The sequence below is a fragment of the Haliotis asinina genome, chromosome 2 (assembly GCF_037392515.1).
Source record: "Haliotis asinina isolate JCU_RB_2024 chromosome 2, JCU_Hal_asi_v2, whole genome shotgun sequence".
In the NCBI taxonomy this organism is placed as follows: Eukaryota; Metazoa; Mollusca; class Gastropoda; order Lepetellida; family Haliotidae; genus Haliotis; species Haliotis asinina.
This window is the reverse complement of record NC_090281.1, coordinates 65,717,115-65,735,288: the sequence shown is the minus strand read 5'-3', so window position 1 is coordinate 65,735,288 and position 18,174 is coordinate 65,717,115. Positions and strand designations below refer to the sequence as shown.

General features: G+C 40.4%; 1 protein-coding gene across 1 annotated transcript; it reads right to left on the bottom strand.

The window, feature by feature from the left end:
• Positions 1-187: 187 nt before the first annotated feature.
• Positions 188-17,946, bottom strand: LOC137274151 (mediator of RNA polymerase II transcription subunit 16-like). The gene is made up of 8 exons (XM_067807174.1): positions 17,717-17,946; positions 6,266-6,440; positions 6,003-6,095; positions 4,678-4,812; positions 2,544-3,441; positions 1,862-2,091; positions 1,436-1,571; positions 188-1,014 (listed from the first exon to the last, which is right to left on the bottom strand). The coding sequence occupies exons 1-8, from the start codon at positions 17,851-17,853 to the stop codon at positions 314-316; spliced, it is 2,505 nt and encodes an 834-aa protein (XP_067663275.1). The 5' UTR covers positions 17,854-17,946; the 3' UTR covers positions 188-313.
• Positions 17,947-18,174: the final 228 nt, after the last annotated feature.

The window sequence follows — 18,174 nt, the reverse complement described above, 5'->3', positions numbered from 1 at the left end:
AACATATTTTCACGAAAAGCACAGACATGCCTTAGTTGAATGTACATAGGGTCATCCTGATATGTTATTTGACAGTGGACATATCAGCCCAAATGGAGACCTTCATGCATTATATTTCTAGAAATGCTACTTGCTTTGACCAGATTCATTGTCTCGAGGTTGAAAATGAGCGGCCAACAACGGAAACTTGGTATCATCATTTATTCTGTTCCAACAAGTTACAAACACAATTTATTTTCTTGAATCTTCTGATTTGAATCCATTAACAGAGGTACTACAATCTGTACAACCAGTGCATTTATCTACATGGTTGTCAAGAAGTTGTTGCTTTCATTTTCCAGTGCCCACCACAAACACATGTCTTGACAAACCTCTGCTCCCACGACTTAAGTATCAGAGACTTAGCCGTACTGTGAACTAAAGACATAGCACCACACCGACAACATTCTCGAACTTTGCCAGATGGATTAGCTCCGAGATGTATGTGTCGCACAACATCATGATGCTGTCTGGTTTCCATAGCAACATCAGTTGTATACAGTCTTGACTGTTTCAAGTTGTACAAGTAGTCTGGTTCATGACCCACAAAGAAACTGAGTGGAAACTGTTGACTGAAGATGGCAAAACTATAGTTCTCTTCCCCAAAACTTTGCTTCATGTTTGGGATTATAACTTTGCTCGGCAGGTGGCAGCACTCATCCATCAGCGAATCATCATACTCAAAACTATTACCATCCCGTATAGACAGCCAGAGCTTGGTGAGAAGCTTGTAGATGTGCGAGACACAATCTATGTGAGTCATGTTGGTGAAAGTGGGAAGGCAGCCAGGGTTGATGACTCCCCATACACGGATGATTACAATGAGTTCCCGGAGCGTGTGGAGCACAGATGCATCACGGAGCAGGGAGGAGCCCAGGAAAGAAGAGTAGGACTGGTAGAGGGGAGCAGAGGACAACAGATGCAGGGCGAAGTCTGTCACCCACTGGATGAATGGCTGAAGTGGCTGCAGAGAGTCTGAAACAAGGGCCAATAACACAGGTGTAGTGAATGACTGACTAGACAGGTTTAGAGAGCAACTAACTCTGTAACACAGCTTTGGAGAGCAACATGACAAATGTTTCAAGAAAAGTAGCAGGGATATACATAAGTTTCATGAATCAACACATATCACGATACCCTTGTCACGATTCAATGAGTATCACAATACCTACTTCCAAGGGACATCCAATGCTTGGAAGATACCTGAGCACGTCAATTGATTTCCTTTCCTGTATAGGTCACCAGTTATCAGTGGTTTAAACACCCCTAAAATGAACAATAATGTTACGAGCAGTTTGGGATTAAAAGGTACAAGGAATGTGTAATTAGCTAGAATGTTTGTATTCTGAAGGTGGTTCACAGACAACAATGGCTGCATTGTTTTCACCACACTTACATTCAGACGGAGTGCTGAGCTTGTCCTTCTTGGCAGGCTCTACAATGAACTCATCTGTGTCCAGGTTGGTCAAGACTGAGTCCAGTTCCAGGTCACTGTGCTTGCTGCACACCGCAGACAGCTTCTCTGCTGGGGACTGATGGAAACAGATGTCAGTTGGACCACTCAAATGTCTGATCAGTAATGAACAAATCACATCACAATTCCATAAACCCAATACATGGTCACTATTCCTCATTCATGGTAACACAAGGCCACTACCCGTATATCCACCAAATCCACAAATCAGGTCACTGAACGATGGATCAAAAGGTACACTGGTACTTGAACATGTTACTCAGGGGAACAATTTTGAATCAGTTTGGTGGCTTAACATCCAAATGGAGCTTGCACACATTACAGAACAGCTAACAGTATTCAGCTAACCTTATCTTGTGGAGATACAGACTTTGGCCTAAGAATCCCTTTGAGGACCGAGGCGATGGCGAAGAGGGAGAGGAGGGCATGGCAGTCAGAGGCCTTCTGGTGTCCCGCAGGAAGACAGCTGTAGAGACCTATTCGCAAGCGTATCAGCCGCATCCTCAGCAGCTCCTGCAGAGAGATGGGCTGCTTCTGGAATGTGTCCATCAGTCGCTGACAGATCCTTTCTATCAGCCCTGCACAAGTCAGGAAGTCACAGATGATACAACAGCTATTTATCAGATAATGGGTTATCAAGGAATCCATTACGTGTTTCAGTTAACAACAAGGCTGCAACTCACTGGGCAGCATATGACAAATATGGCATTTACAAACTGCTGCTGGCAGCAGCTTAAGCTACTTCCATGAAAAAAATGTGTTTAACTCTTCAGGACCAGCATTGTGTGGCAAACTGATCATAATTCTGAGCTGAATAGTAGCTGTCATAGTTGGGAATTAACAATGACACATTTGTGTGCTCAAAACTATATATACTATGGCAAAAAAACCTCTCTGAATCAAAGCTCTCCAACAGTATGTCATCTAGGACAAAGAAACCAATGGTTGACTCTGTGTGGTGGGATCTGTACTGAGTGGTCAAGAATGGAATACAGTTCATCAGCAAATTCATTCAAGAAAGTGTACTTACCTTGACCGATGATCATGAGGATGTCCCACCAGTCATGGCCAACATACATTACATACTCAAGAAGGTGTATCATCACCGGTGCCATCAACTGAATGGGGCCATCCCTGATGTTGAACACTTGGAACATGTAGGCCTTGTCACCACAGAACCCAATAAGCCCACACCCGGATGGTGTCTGTTTGATTGTGGACATGTATGAGGCAGGGCGTGGTAACTTCTCCCCAGGGAGGCCAGGGTAGTGTATTCCTATCAACATCTCCCAGGAACATGTGGTTATAACTTGGAAACTCTGACGATGAATTATTTTCATAGATCCATCTCTGTAGGCTGCTGCAAAGTAGGACACAAATCCAGCTGCATCATTTATAGTCCTGCTGACACTGAGCTGAGGACATGCTATACTAGTGATCATGGAACTCTGCTGGATTGTAGCCTTGTGCATCCACTTTGGGGTCTTGTATGCATAGTCAGGATTAGCAGTGCTCTGGAACATCCGATGAAGTGACATAGTTTGTTCTACAAGCTGCCACACCTCAATGCTACTGTAACCATGACTACCACAGCCAATGAGCAGTGTATCGCTACTCTCCTGGTTCATGAACATGAGGTGTGTGATTCTCATGGTCTGGCTGTCCTTGTTGCCGTACTCCATCTGGCTCTTCATGTAGAGACTGGCTCCAGCACAGCATGTGATCTCATGGGACATCTGCAGCATCTTAACTGTGACGGTGAAGCATTGTATTGCCGAGGACATCAGCCCATCACTGGTTGCAATGATGATCTCGCCTGTGTTGGTGAAGGCCACATCGGCATCCGAGAGACGAAGGTGAGAAGGCGCCAGGTTCTCCTGCACTGTGACCAGCTTCCTCTCCTGCTCCTGCAGTAGGCCCACACTTACCTGCAAGAAGGACACCACATTGTACACAACAGCTGTACCAGGTCTTGGTGTTACAGAAGCATGTTAGTGCAATGACCCTATTAGTGCTACAGGTTTGCCAACTCTGTAATGAAGCATGCTAGTGCTACAGGAAGTATGTTAGTACTATGACCCTATTAGTACCATAGGTTTGGCAAGTCTGTAGTGAAGTATGTTAGTACCAAGACCGCTTCCCAGGGTTTACTTTTTAACTTTATGTGAACATCAATATTAAAATGATCCATGACTGTTTGAAATGAATTGACAAATATCTTTTTTTTTTTTTTTTTCTTTTTTTTTTTTTTGTGTGTGTGTGTGTGTGTGTGTGTGTGTGTGTGTGTGTGTGTGTTTTTCTCCTATGCTTAGTGAAGCATGTTAGTATGATGACTACTACTGCTTCTGCTCTGTGATCTCGCTCATCAGAATGACTCAAAGCACTCCTCTCCACTACGATTCAAAGCAGTGTCCCCCAAAAGTATGAATCAAAGTCTTATCCAGCATGACAAAAGCATTCCTGAAAACTTATCTCTTCACATTTTCAGGGCTCCAGACAAGATTTAGCTCATGTGGGTACTGTACCCACTGTATTCTTTGGAGTAAGTATTATAAATGTTGAGTGGGTATTTCATTTTCTGTTACCCACTGCTTTCAAATATGTGGTTATTTCAGTGATCTGTTACTCACCTAAATATATGTCATTGAGTAAGTTTACAAAGTAGATATGTACTGCCTTATGTCATACCTAATCAAAACCAAAATATCATGGAAATGATTTCCTGAAAAAAAAAACCATTCATCTTGTACTGACAGTACAACACTAGTCCTATACAAACAGTACAACTTCATAGCAAATGATTTCTTTTCCAATACGCAAGCAATTTCTATAAGTATATTCTGTGCCTGTTTAAAACTTTTTTTCCGCAGCAAACAATTAAAATGTATAACTGGTACCTGACAATTATTTTTCAATGCGCAATTGGAAATTTTCTATGCATATTTTAACCGAATACACAGCTTCTGCATTTTGCTTTTTTACTCCATAAGAACTTACTAAATTTATCATGTATCTATGATCATGCCTTCATCAACAGATATGCAGCATTAATGTGTCTAATATCATAACTGTTAAGAATATTATACACCTTGTAAACACTGTAATCATAACCTGCATAGCAACTAAAGAGCTGACACACTGTGTAGGCACTGCTGTTGACTCACCAGACCTGTAGCTGTGACTGCCACCCAGCCCTCCATGGGCTTACTCCCAAACAGTGATAACGTGGGCTTAAACTTGGTACGGGGGAACTTGTCACTGTACAGGACACTGTCTCGCTTGTCAGGACTGAAGGGAATCTGAAATATCCAGGAATATAAGGTCAGTCAGAAGATCAAGAACACAGACAAGTTGTCCTCAGTGTCTTACTGTCAGACCAGTGAGTGAGTTTAGTTTTACGCCACACTCAGCAATATTCCAGCTATATGGCGGTGGTCTGTAAATAATCAAGTCTGGACCAGGCAATCCAGTGATCAACAACCGCTTACAGTCAGACCAAACACTTTGGGGACAAACACAAGGTCTTGGCACACATTACAATCTAACAATTAAGTATATTATTTTGAAACTGCCTGTTGATAACAAATATGATGACCCATGCAGTAGGCTAATATGTGCAGCAAGGTCTCTACTGTGTCTCCTGCCACTGAGTTCAGTAGGGTCTCTACAGTGTCTGCTGCCACTGAGTGCAGTAGGGTCTCTACAGTGTCTGTTGCCACTGAGTTCAGTAGGGTCTCTACAGTGTCTGCTGCCACTGAGTGCAGTAAGGTCTGTACAGTGTCTGATGCCTCTGAGTGCAGTAAAGTCTCTACAGTGTCTGATGCCTCTGAGGGCAGTAAGGTCTCTACTGTGTCTCCTGCCACTGAGTGCAGTAAGGTCCCTACAGTGTCTGCTGCCACTGAGTTCAGTAGGGTCTCTACTGTGTCTGCTGCTACTGAGTTCAGTAAGGTCTCTACAGTGTCTACTGCCACTGAGTGCAGTAAGGTCCCTACAGTGTCTGCTGCCACTGAGTGCAGTAAGGTCTCTACAGTATCTGCTGCCACTGAGTTCAGTAAGGTCCTTACAGTGTCTACTGCCACTGAGTGCAGTAAGGTCTCTACAGTGTCTGCTGCCACTGAGTGCAGTAAGGTCCCTACAGTGTCTGCTGCCACTGAGTTCAGTAAGGTCTGTACAGTGTCTACTGCCACTGAGTGCAGTAAGGTCTCTACAGTGTCTGCTGCCACTGAGTTCAGTAAGGTCCCTACAGTGTCTACTGCCACTGAGTGCAGTAAGGTCTCTACTGTGTCTGCTGCCACTGAGTGCAGTAAGGTCCCTACAGTGTCTGCTGCCACTGAGTTCAGTAAGCTCACTACTGTGTCTGTTGCCACTGAGTTCAGTAAGTCTCTACTGTGTCTGCTGCCACTGAGTCCAGTAAGGTCTCTACAGTGTCTGCTGCTACTGAGTTCAGTAAGGTCTCCGGTGTGTCTGCTGCCAATGAGTGTCAGCCTACCTGTATTCCGTTGTGCAACCAGGCCAGGGCCAGTACCTCCTCACCATCCAGACTACAGCTGTCAAACTTGACCCATGTGTTTATCAGGTAATCCTGAAACATAACCAACTTTCAATGTGGAAGGCTTTACAAGGTGGTACTTTTCTTTTCTCACAGTACCAATACAAATGTGCCCACCTGTGATTGGATATTTACAGACCTAACATTGAGCCCAAATGTGTCCCACACGTCACACTCACATGCCCAACATGTGTCATACTCACCTGCATCTGCCACACATCAAATGTCCCCTCACAGTCGACGGTGAGCAGCCTCCATCCAGTGGCATCCCATCGTATGTGTGAGACAGGGTTGTTGGAATGACAAACGATAAATTCCTCCCACGGCTTGTCCATGTCCAACACACACACCTCATACTGGATCTCAAAGGGGCAGGTACTGCAAAATGTCACACTTCAGCATAATCAGCATGAGGAACAGGCATTGAACAACTAAACTAGAGTGGAAGCTGTCAAAACCGGCATCTGTCCAATCTGGTGAGTTGCCAACACCAGCATAAAATCTCAGTCCTGCCCATGACTCGTTCATTTATTATCAGCTCTACAATCTGGCACGTTGTCTAAACTGGATTATTTCTTCAGTCCCGATGAGTGCCGGTTTAGACAGCTTCCACTGTATTGTTTGCATCAGAGATCAGGAAAGTAAAGGCAGGGCAAAATTCCTCATAATTATCATGCAGCATTTCTCTCTCAACAAACAGAGACTTACTGTTTCCAGAAATGACAATGAAGCTTCTAAGTTCGTCTGTAACACCTCTGCATGGAATACACTGCTTATTGGCTTCAGCATGCTTCACAGAGTTCTGCCAGTTTGGGATGGGAAAATATAATCATTTATTGAGAAATGTGTATAAAACGAAGATTGGTACTGGTAGTGGTGTCAACAGCAGACAAGCCCCACGATTACACCCTGTGTGGCCCGGGCAGGCCTATCTCAGTGAACTGACACATACTCTCTCCAATAGCATGTGTACATACTCACAACAAACAAGACTCAAACAGATATCCTAATTGTCCTGATCGTCAGGTCTAAGCAGCAAGTGTGGTGCTGATGTAACGTAATATCAGCCCTGTGCACTGAATGTCAAAGTGAAGAAATTCAATCAAGTGCGGGCAAGCAGTGGGAGTAACTAACTCCCTTAAGGTAGCCAAATGCCTCATCATCTAAGCAGTGACACACATGAATGGATTAATGAGATTCCCCCTGCCCCTATCGATTATCATAACACTAACATATTAGACTGGATATTGACTTTCAGTTACAAGGTTAACTACATATCAGTGTTTTGCTCCAAGAGTTATGTATGGAGATGAATGATGAAACTTGCAGCTATAATTCAATCTCAATTACAGGCAGGGCACTGGCTCCATGTGCTAGACTGCGGTCTGATTTTATGAAGTATCAGTATTGGGGCTTCAATGAAGCTTCAAACTTCATGTAGTGATAAACATGATAAAGAACTTATCTGTCAAAAAGTGTGTGTGGCCATAAAATTGTGACTTTGAAAAAGTTGAAATCGTTCACCTCAATACATAACTCAACTATGAGACATTCTGTATCCATATGTATCATCCAAAATTAATACTGATTATCTGCACAATCATCTACACTCAGTTTCACACAAACGTGTATTGATTTAACACATAAACTAATACTTATCTAACAGATTCAACTTGTAATGCTCTAATTCACACAAACTTGTACTGATCTAACAGTTGAACTCAATTCTGCACAGATCTAACAATGTTACAAAAAACCTGTGCAGATTTAACAGTTTCACACAAACATGTACTGATCTAGCAGTTCACACAAACTTGTACTGATCTAACAGTTTCACACAAACATGTACTGATTTAACAGTTTCACACAAACCCGTACTGATCAAACAGTTTCTTACAAACCTGTACTGATCTAACAGTTTCACACAAACCTGTACTGATCAAACAGTTTCTTACAAACCTGTACTGATCTAACAGTTGCACACAAACTTGTACTGATCAAACAGTTTCACACAAACTTTTACTGATCTAACAGTTTCACACAAACCCGTACTGATCTAACAGTTTCACACAAACCTGTACTGATCTAGGAGTTCACATGAACTTGTACTGATCTAACAGTTTCACACAAACTTGTACTGATCTAACAGTTTCACACAAACTTGTACTGATCTAACAGTTTCACACAAACCTGTACTGATCTAGGAGTTCACATGAACTTGTACTGATCAAACAGTTTCTTACAAACCTGTACTGATCTAACAGTTGCACACAAACTTGTACTGATCTAACAGTTTCACACAAACTTGTACTGATCTAACAGTTTCACACAAACCCGTACTGATCTAACAGTTTCACACAAACCTGTACTGATCTAGGAGTTCACATGAACTTGTACTGATCAAACAGTTTCTTACAAACCTGTACTGATCTAACAGTTGCACACAAACTTGTACTGATCTAACAGTTTCACACAAACTTGTACTGATCTAACAGTTTCACACAAACCCGTACTGATCTAACAGTTTCACACAAACCTGTACTGATCTAGGAGTTCACATGAACTTGTACTGATCAGACAGTTGCACACAAACTTGTACTGATCTAACAGTTTCACACAGACTTGTACTGATCTAACAGTTTCACACGAACTTGTACTGATCTAACAGTTTCACACAAACTTGTAGGCGAAGATTCTACTTCTGCAGTGGAGGAAATGTGCTAATCATATTGTGCATGTGTAAGATGCTGCTGGCAAACCTACTGATAACAAGTGAATCAATGTTTAGCAGCAGATTCACAGATAGCAGAAAACACAAAGCAGCAAGTTGAAGGCTTGACCATGGTCAATATAGGGTGAACAAAGTCATGAGAACATAACACACATAAGGATATGACATGTTGACAAGAAGGTCTGAAGATGGTCTGATTGCTTGAATTATCAGGTAAGCATAATAAAAGAACCCTACAACATAGTAAGCTAAACCATAATGTGACTGCCTGTCACTGTACTTGGACACTGGACAGGCTAAAGGTCCTCTGTCATCCCTTAACAGAGTCGCATAAGGATATTCCCCGGCTTAGGAGTGTACACACACAAACATGGCCCAGCTTGGTGGGCTCCCAAGGCCAGCCTCATGCAAGTCTATCGACACTATGCTGTCATTATGGTGGTTACACCAGATATTTATCTACATGCCCAGAATATATTCTACTCCTTACACATTCACTACATATACTCCTTACATATTTGGTTGGTAACAAATGTCAAGGTTAGGACCATGACAAATTCCCTTTTACCCAAAAGTATTTGCTCAACCTGACTTTAGCTCTTCAGAAAAAGTTAAACCTTAGTTTGTTTTCAAAAGATGCAAAGTTCAAAATGTTAATCATCTTAATCTACTCAAAGAACACACACATACACTGTTTATTCTTCATAATTTACTTATAAACATGATAATATTAGCTTTTTCTTCTATATCACTTTCCTCATTCTGGCATGTTTTTGTTCATGACCCCTGACCATGATAACCTCAACTAACACAAGAATATTGCAAAGTCTGATAATCTTAGGGTGTTAGTTTCACCTTCAACATGGACATCAATCTAACGAGTGAGTTCCCATGAAACAGTGTAAGAAACATACAACATTCAACTTACTGAATGTCCTGATTAAAATTCCTTACCTCCTATCTAAACAAACATTTTGGCTCCAAATAACCGTTGTAAAATGATAATCAGCTTTGATTGGCAGCAGCTGTCACCTGATACCAACCGGCTTGATTAGATGTACTCTTGAAAATACCAACCTTTCTACTGGTCTATTTTGGTCATTTTCAGATACATATAACACCAATAAATCTGATGTGATGATCAGGGGGCTAAAAAACAGTGTGTAATAAACACCTTCAAAACTGATATTTCTACTCTTATCACTGGTACAGCCAACAGCTTGGCTAGGAATAGATACCCGTTCTTGAGACATTTCCCATGTTATGACAACCTGATTGTTTACTCAGCCAAAGTTGGGAAGATTGTGTGTGAACTTTCAGCAATAAACTATGACATCATGCCTTATCAATGCTTCGCACAGATATCGGGACACTTGACTGCAGTATCAGGTCACATAGGCACTGCAATGTTTACAGGCAAATACTGAAATCTCAGTCATTTCAAGATGAATACCAAGCATTGCTGAAGTGACTTCCCCAAAGCATGCTTCAAACAGGAAGTAAGTGTGCGACAACATACGGAACTACTGAAATACCAGACTTGTCGCTTATTACACAATCATTATCAAATGAATGATGTCTTTTGTAGTCCTACATCAGAAAAACACCATAGTTAACCAGACTCAAACAGCTGAATCAGTGAGAAAGTTAGTCAAAAGTTGGGTATTCTGGACACCAGTTCTGAATGTAGGCTATAGAACTTGTAACTACAGCAATTACGAGTCAAACGAGTCAAACTATTCAGGACTGTTTCTCCAATATACCGACTCCTAAATAAGTTACTACAGACACAGATTAAGCATATACCAGGATTCACTGACAGATGTTACAAATCACTGCCAAAATAATGATACTGAAAGAAATTCTTCGAAATGTATCTGCATCACTGTTCTAATAAAGATGATAAAGACCTCCTGAGACTTCCAACCAATCATAATATCTGATTAATGTGATCTAGTTGATGATTGGACAGGCTAACTGCTCCATGGTAAAGGGTTTGGCCCTGTGACCTCAATACTTGAATCTGTACAGTGTCTATTCTGATACACAGAAGACTTAATGAAGTGAAAGTGAATGAGATGAGTCAGTAAATAAGTGAGTGAGTTACATTTAATGCCAGTTTCAACCTGAAATGAGTTTCATGCAATGTGAGTGAGTGATTGAGTTTAGTTTTATGCCGCACTCAGCAATATTCCAGCTATATGGCTGTTGTCTGTAAATAATCCACTCTGGACCAGACAATCCTGTGATCAACAACCTGAGCATCAATCTGCACAATTGGGAACCAATGACATGTGTCAACCAAGTCAGCCAGCATTACCACCCCATCCCATTAGTCGCCTCTTACGACATGGTCGCCTTTTATGGCAAGCATGGGTTGCTGAAGGCCTATCCTACTCTGGGACCTTAACAGGTCTTTCATGCAATGTGAGGAATCATACCTGTACATATTGTTGTACAAGAAATTTGGTTCAGTTCTGGATGTGAGAACTTACTGCCAGAAATATAGTGGCCATTTAGCAAAGAAATGCATAGATTTTGAGATTCTGACATGATTCAATTTCTGGATACATTAAGAAAGGTTCAAAAGGTTAATACAATGACAGTACCAAAAAAACCCTGAAAATACCAAATTCTTCTGGTATACTGAACCAGGGGCAAAATACCTGTTCTACTAATAACACGATAAACCATTTCATCCCTAACAGACTATGGTGTATCTGCCTACACTGAAACCACTACAAAGGAGAATGGTCAGCAGCAAAGAGGCAGCTCAAACTGGTTTCAGTAGAGGCCCTTGACATTTCATGTAGAAGAATAACACCACATCAGGTTTCAGTATAGAAACCACAACACTTAACCTCAAGTACTTGGCTCTATTTGTCCCATAATAGCCCTCACATCAGGTTTCAGTAGAAACTATAATAACCTCAAGTACTTAGAAACTATAATAACCTCAAGTACTTTTCTCTATTTGTCCCATAATAACCCTCACAACAACCCTCAGTACCAATGGATAAGGGACCTGTAGGGAGTGGCTTGCTGGCTTGATGATGGAACCAATTCAATAATTTTTCTGTCAATCAACACTGCTCCCTTGGTAAGCTGGATTCCAATAGTGATAAACTTTGACTACCAGTTAAGACAAGAGGTGTGAGAACAGGAAAGCTACAAGGTTGCCTTGCAAAAAACTAAGTCATGATCTCTTGCGAGTTTTAAATCCTGAAGAATAAAGCCACTTTTACAACATTTGTGAAACATTTTTTTCAGTGTTTTTTTGTTTGTGTTTTTCACAGTTTAATACTGCAAACTGTTTTCTTTAATGTTTGTCATAATGACATTGCTTCAACAAATAATTGTTGTGAGAAAATTTAAACATACATTGAATTTGATTCGCCTAACTGTATAACTAACTTCTTATATAGCAAAGGGATCACTCTGAATCAAATGGTCAGTGGGGGAAAATCTCTTCCCCAATACGAACAAGGGGATTTTCAGAAGAAATCAATGGATATTTCTACGTTATTATATACAGTGGAAGCTGTCCAAACCAGCACCCATCGGGACTGAAGAAATTGTCCAGTTTAGGCAATGTGCCAGACTGTAGAGCTGATGATAAATGTACAAGCCACAGACAGGACTGAGATTTTATGCTGGTGTTGAGAACTTGTCAGATTGGACAGATGCCGGTTTCAACAGCTTTCACCGCAGTATAAGCATGCACAAGTAATATGAAGTTCTTCCAATTTTAAAATTTTAATGGGATATTTTGTATTTCAAGGGTAAAAACTGTGTTTCAAATGTTTTTCTAAAAGCCACTGTTAAGAAAGTTTGAAATCATATGTGGAAATTATCTAGTATCCTGTGGACAAGTAAGATACCATTACTTGATTGCCCAAATGAAAACTGACTTGTTCCAGCTGTCGGGTGATGGAATTTCTTAAACCCTGGTAAAAATCCCCAAATCCCTGCCCAAAGTGATCCCTGATAGCATTGTGCTTATAGTCTGTTTGCAGTGAATAGGTACCGATGAATTTCACTTTAAACAAAAAAGTGAAATCAAGATCGAGAATCCTCAAAATTTTTCCTTGCCAACTGAACATTTGAATCTCAGAATGTTATTCAACTTAGGATATAGGTCGTTTCACAAACAATCAAAATTTCAAATCGCTATCATTGACTTGTATTGTGGCAGCCTCATCCTTCAGTGTATACAGTCCGATGTACCTGATAACCCTGAGAAGAGGGTTTAAACAGACCTATAATAACCCCAAGAGCCAGGTTATCATGACCCATACTAACAGGGTTAACTCATCTGTCATCATGTCAACATGCGGTATTATCACAACCAACCCTCCTTTTGCCTTCAAAACAGAAAGAACAAATATCCAATTATCCTAATAAGATGTAATGATACAAAGTTCATTCCATTACGCAGTGTTGATTCACGAATTTAACCTTCATATACCAAATAGCTGACACGTCATGTGGGGTGATTGATTACAAGGTTCCAACCTCTGTAAGTGTTTTCGAAATATCAAACGGAACATTCATCTGGTCCTACTATGTTCATCTGACATTTACTGCCACTTTGTCATGATTATTGGGCTGAGATTTGGGGATTTTCTCTCACCAATTTTTAATTTCAAAACATTCCAGTGATACCAAAAACATTATCTTCAAAATCAACAACAATACATGTAAATGTAGTCAATTATGATCACCACCTCATATTTTATTTATCACATGTGTAAAAACAAACAAAAACAAAAGAAACACCTGTCCAAAAGATGTTTGCATTAATATATTGCCGAATTCTATCCCAGCAATGAAGTGCAAGTCAGCATTAAGATTACTGAACTGTCACTTCAAACAACATCACATGACACAACACAGCACTGCAATGAGCTGCAAGTAAGCATTAGGATAACTGAACTTCACCTCAAACAACATCACATGACACAATAGCACTGCAATGAGCTGCGAGTCAGCATTAGGATAACTGAATTGTCACCTCAAACAACATTAACACCACTACAATCGGCTGCAACTCAGTATCAGGCTAACTGAACTGTCACCTCAAACAACGTCACGTGGCACACAACAGCACTACAATGAGCTGCAAGTCAGCATTAGGCCAGCTGAGTTGTCCTTTCAAACAATATCACTTGTCACAACACCACTACAATGAGCTGCAAGTCAGCATTAGACTAACTGAACTATCACCTCAAACAACATCATGTGACACACAACACTGCAGTGAGCTCCAGATCAGCATTAGGCTCACTGAACCTTCATTTCAAGCAATCCATTATGCAAAGTGAATAAGCACAAGGACAAGGTGTTTATTTTGATATCTGCTATGCCAAACACATTTCATGAGGACACACAATAATGTGCTACACACTTGCCATCTTGTCCTTACTAAACTGAAGAAATACACCTTGTAAAGCTTGAAAGTGATGCAGAAAGTATAACAATCAAAATACACAAGCATCTGACACCACCATAGGCAAAGACTGCCCCATCTGTATGAAGCATACATGCCATACTTGTTCTGGGATGTAGAGGGTGGACAATCTTCCAAAAATTCACGCCATATTATGCTACACTTTCAGGAATTGTCGGGATGAAATTGAGACATTGACGCAACCGCATTTCCTATAAATGACTTTTACTTCACGATTTAAAATTCTTTATTCATGCAGAATCACAATCACAAATACTTTGTTAAAAAATTACGTAAGCCACATCATCAAAAAAGGTGTGGTTCCAATTACCCGATCCATTCTATAAAACGCTTCTGACACACAGCTGTTTTCCTAACTTCATAGGCGCTTGTCAAACCAAAGAACCAGGTTCGATTCCCCACACAGGTACAATGTGTGAAAAATCCATTTCTGATGTCCCCTGCTGTAATATTGTGAGAATATTACTAAAAGCAGCATAAATCCATACTTACCCGTTCTGATTAAATAACAGATATACAGATATCTAGTTTTTGCTCTCTTCACTTATATATTGTAATAACAATGCGGAACTGTCTCTTGAAATGTGACAATATACCACAGTAGACACCTGCCATTATGGTTAGATAAAGATTCTCTGAAGATGTGCTATGTAGAAAGGTACAGTTTTTCCAATTATTAATAAGGGGTTTTGAGCATAAAGGCAACGATACTGCTACGGATAGAGCAGCGGTTACCTACAAGCTGGATAATGCTGGAAGAGTTTTTGAGATGTATTTAACTTATCATCAAGCATTCAAATCCAGCTTTGAGATGCAATTCTTACTTCGACTGAAGAAGGGGTCCGGGTGTTACTGTGACTCGTGACTCACATGGCGATCCTGGGGAACACCAATTGTTAGTTTTAGGGGTCGGTGCAGGTAATGTGTTGGTCTTGTGATGCAATGATGTAGAGAACTATACATTTTGATCATTCTTTAGTGCCTGGTATGAATCACTGATCATTGGGAGTGGTGGATGAAATTATGCAGATAACTGCTCTGAAAGAAATATCCAACACCTAGCAAAGTTACAGATGTGTGTGTCAGTAGAATGAATAATACTGTGCATCACTCTGAACACTGTGAATGAATTTTCAACATCCACTCTCTACCAGTCTAAGAACTTCGTCTCAATCTATTTTGTTACACTCCACCACTGATTCTAACAAAACCTAGTATAAGGTCGCGGCAGGTAACCTTTGAGCAACCAATGACAGTCCAATCAAACGCGAGACGGTTAAATAGATTTAACCAATCAGACAATGGCTACTATTTAGGGATCGGAGCGACTTTCAAAGTATTCAGGTCACCGAAACAGATCTCTCCACAAACAAAAATCAGCATATAACACAATTATTTGACCTGCAGTGTATCCGCTTTGGGGTTTCTGATGGCATGGTTACCATTAGCTAATATTTCCGCAAGATAACATCCTTGAATATTGCCCAAAACACTATTTTCAGTGACTGTTTACTCACCATTGTCATGGATATACGTACGCCGTGTGCATCACCCGGAAGCGAGTGTACGCTAAATAGCATTCGGAATCGTTCGGGTATGAACCTTTTCGGGATTAAAAGTTCATAAGGGATGTGCGAATGTGCACTTTCGCAATTTCCCATAAGGTTTTGTTAGACTCAGTGGTGGAGTGTAACGAAAAGTAATGAGGACAAGTTTACTTAGACTGCACTCTCTACATTTGTGCATACTTGACACCTGGGTTTGTTGTTCACACAGGTACTCCTGATTTACTCCTGATGTTTCTGTACACAGAAATCTATAACCAAAGTCTCAACACACAAACATAGCATTGGACAAGTAAACCTCGACAGTGGCTGCGGCTACAATAGTACATGTATATTCGTTGGTTTCACATTAATTTCAGATTCGCTGTGCGCATGCACAGAGCGTGTAAAAATATCTACTGGTCAATTCCACTTTGGACGTACGCATACCGACAGTGTAAATACACTCAAAACAAAGTGATTAAATAATAATTATTTAAGAGTGACAACTGTTCATAGCTGACTAAAGATATCAATTTACATATGCTTTTCAGGTATTGATGTGCTATTTTGGTTGCAGCTGCACCAGAAATGTGTGTTTTGATAGTTGTGAGAAGGGGATGTGCGGGAAGAACGGTGGTGGCGAGATGTGTTCATACAAGAACTTATTGACATAAATCAAGCTATTTATTTCTCTACTCCCAGGCCTCTTGTACATACAGGTATAAAAATAAGTTGTAATAGACATAAAACTATGTATTTGATTTGATTTTTCGTTTTCTTTAGCATGTGTTTACACTATCGCTAAACGTACGTTCAAAGCGGAATTGACCAGTAGATATTTTCACACGCTCTGCACCTGCGCACAGCGAATCTGAAATTAATGTGAAACCAACAAATAGTCATTGCGTACCATTAGCTAAAGCTGTTGTAGAGTTTGGCCACCACAACAAATCATGTGCAAGCCAGTTTAGTTAAATGAAAAAGGTACGCAAGGTGTTATAGAATTATTTGGTTTGAAGTGATTCTTATGCGTTTTTTGTACTCCCAGATTTGTAATTGAGGAAATGTGATTTTTACTGAGTAAAATACGCAAATACGCACCTTATCTGGACCTCTGCATGATACACGGCATAGCTAGCATGTAAGCACAATCCAATGAACAGTTACTACAACATGAACTAGTTTACGGTTGAAGAAAATGATCTTGTCCAGTGTTTCGGGTAACAGGTACATTCCTGGATTTTGCTTTTATTTGGGGTACGTTTCTATAGAGGAAAAAGGTCCTTGGTTACATATCTGTGATACTCATGCCAAAAAGAACCCCTTCAGCGTTATTATCTCATATAATGCCATATGAGATGTTTTTGTATATCACAGTATGAAACTATTATTGATCCATTTATCATTTTCTTTCTATTCATCTGATGGGAAAAATATGTCCACTTCTTAAAATATCATTTCAATCACGTTTGATTGTAACTAATCTAAGCAAAAGCAAATATAAAACTTCACAGCAGTCTCATAACACTGTCAGTTATAACCCAATGATGCCAAGATTTAGTTTTGTATTTTCATATTATCTTTCATAACATACTATTACTATGAACAATTCATTTTTATACAATCCTTATTTACTGTTTTGTTTTCTTTCACTTCAGTTCACTGTACATTCAGGAGTCATGCCACCGCTGTTGTGCATTGGTTAATTACCTCCCCTTAAAATATCTACCCAACCAGGTGGCAGTCAGTGTTGACAGAAAGTCACAAATCAATGTTATGTGTGTGGATGCTTAGGAATACGGTATACTGTATAGGCCTCGCTCTGTAGGATTTCATTATGAGGTCCTCATTCTGACACTGGATCTACTGACTCGTGTAATAGCCGGTCGTGTTTGTTATGACTTACCTATCCGTTCCATTGTTATTTGGTCTGCTAAATGCAAGGATGTTCCGACAAGATAGGCTACAGCAAGTATTTTCTTCCACTTTCCATTCTCTGGAACGCGGAAGTGCGCGAAAATCAAGAGAATACACAAGTTCCATAAGCAGCCTTCTATGAACTAGAATTTTACAAAGGAAATGCCCGCTTTTCCTCCCAGCACTGCCAACTTCCGGTTCACGATACTAATGACCAGACAACTTGTCAATAGCTGATATGTCTGCCGCCGAAATGACATAAAGACTCTACTACTAAGCATACAAGTACGCTTGGGCTCCTACGTTTGTTTCAGAATTTGTTGTTTATATCATTTATAATGCTATTATGTTTCATTATTTTACACGAAACAGATATTGAAATCTTGGAAGGGGTATGCTATGGGGGGACACATTAGTGTGTCTCGCGGTCTCTGAACCACATATTTC

What these genes read in the sequence shown, in the direction of transcription:
- LOC137274151 (XM_067807174.1), bottom strand. Translation starts at nt 17,853, where the DNA reads ATGGAACTTGTGTATTCTCTTGATTTTCGCGCACTTCCGCGTTCCAGA. An exon ending in AATAACAATGGAACGGATAG is followed by an intron (nt 6,441 to 17,716) that starts GTAAGTCATAAC and finishes GACATTTTGCAG; the next exon opens with TACCTGCCCCTTTGAGATCC. An exon ending in CCTCATGATCATCGGTCAAG is followed by an intron (nt 2,092 to 2,543) that starts GTAAGTACACTT and finishes TGACTTGTGCAG; the next exon opens with GGCTGATAGAAAGGATCTGT.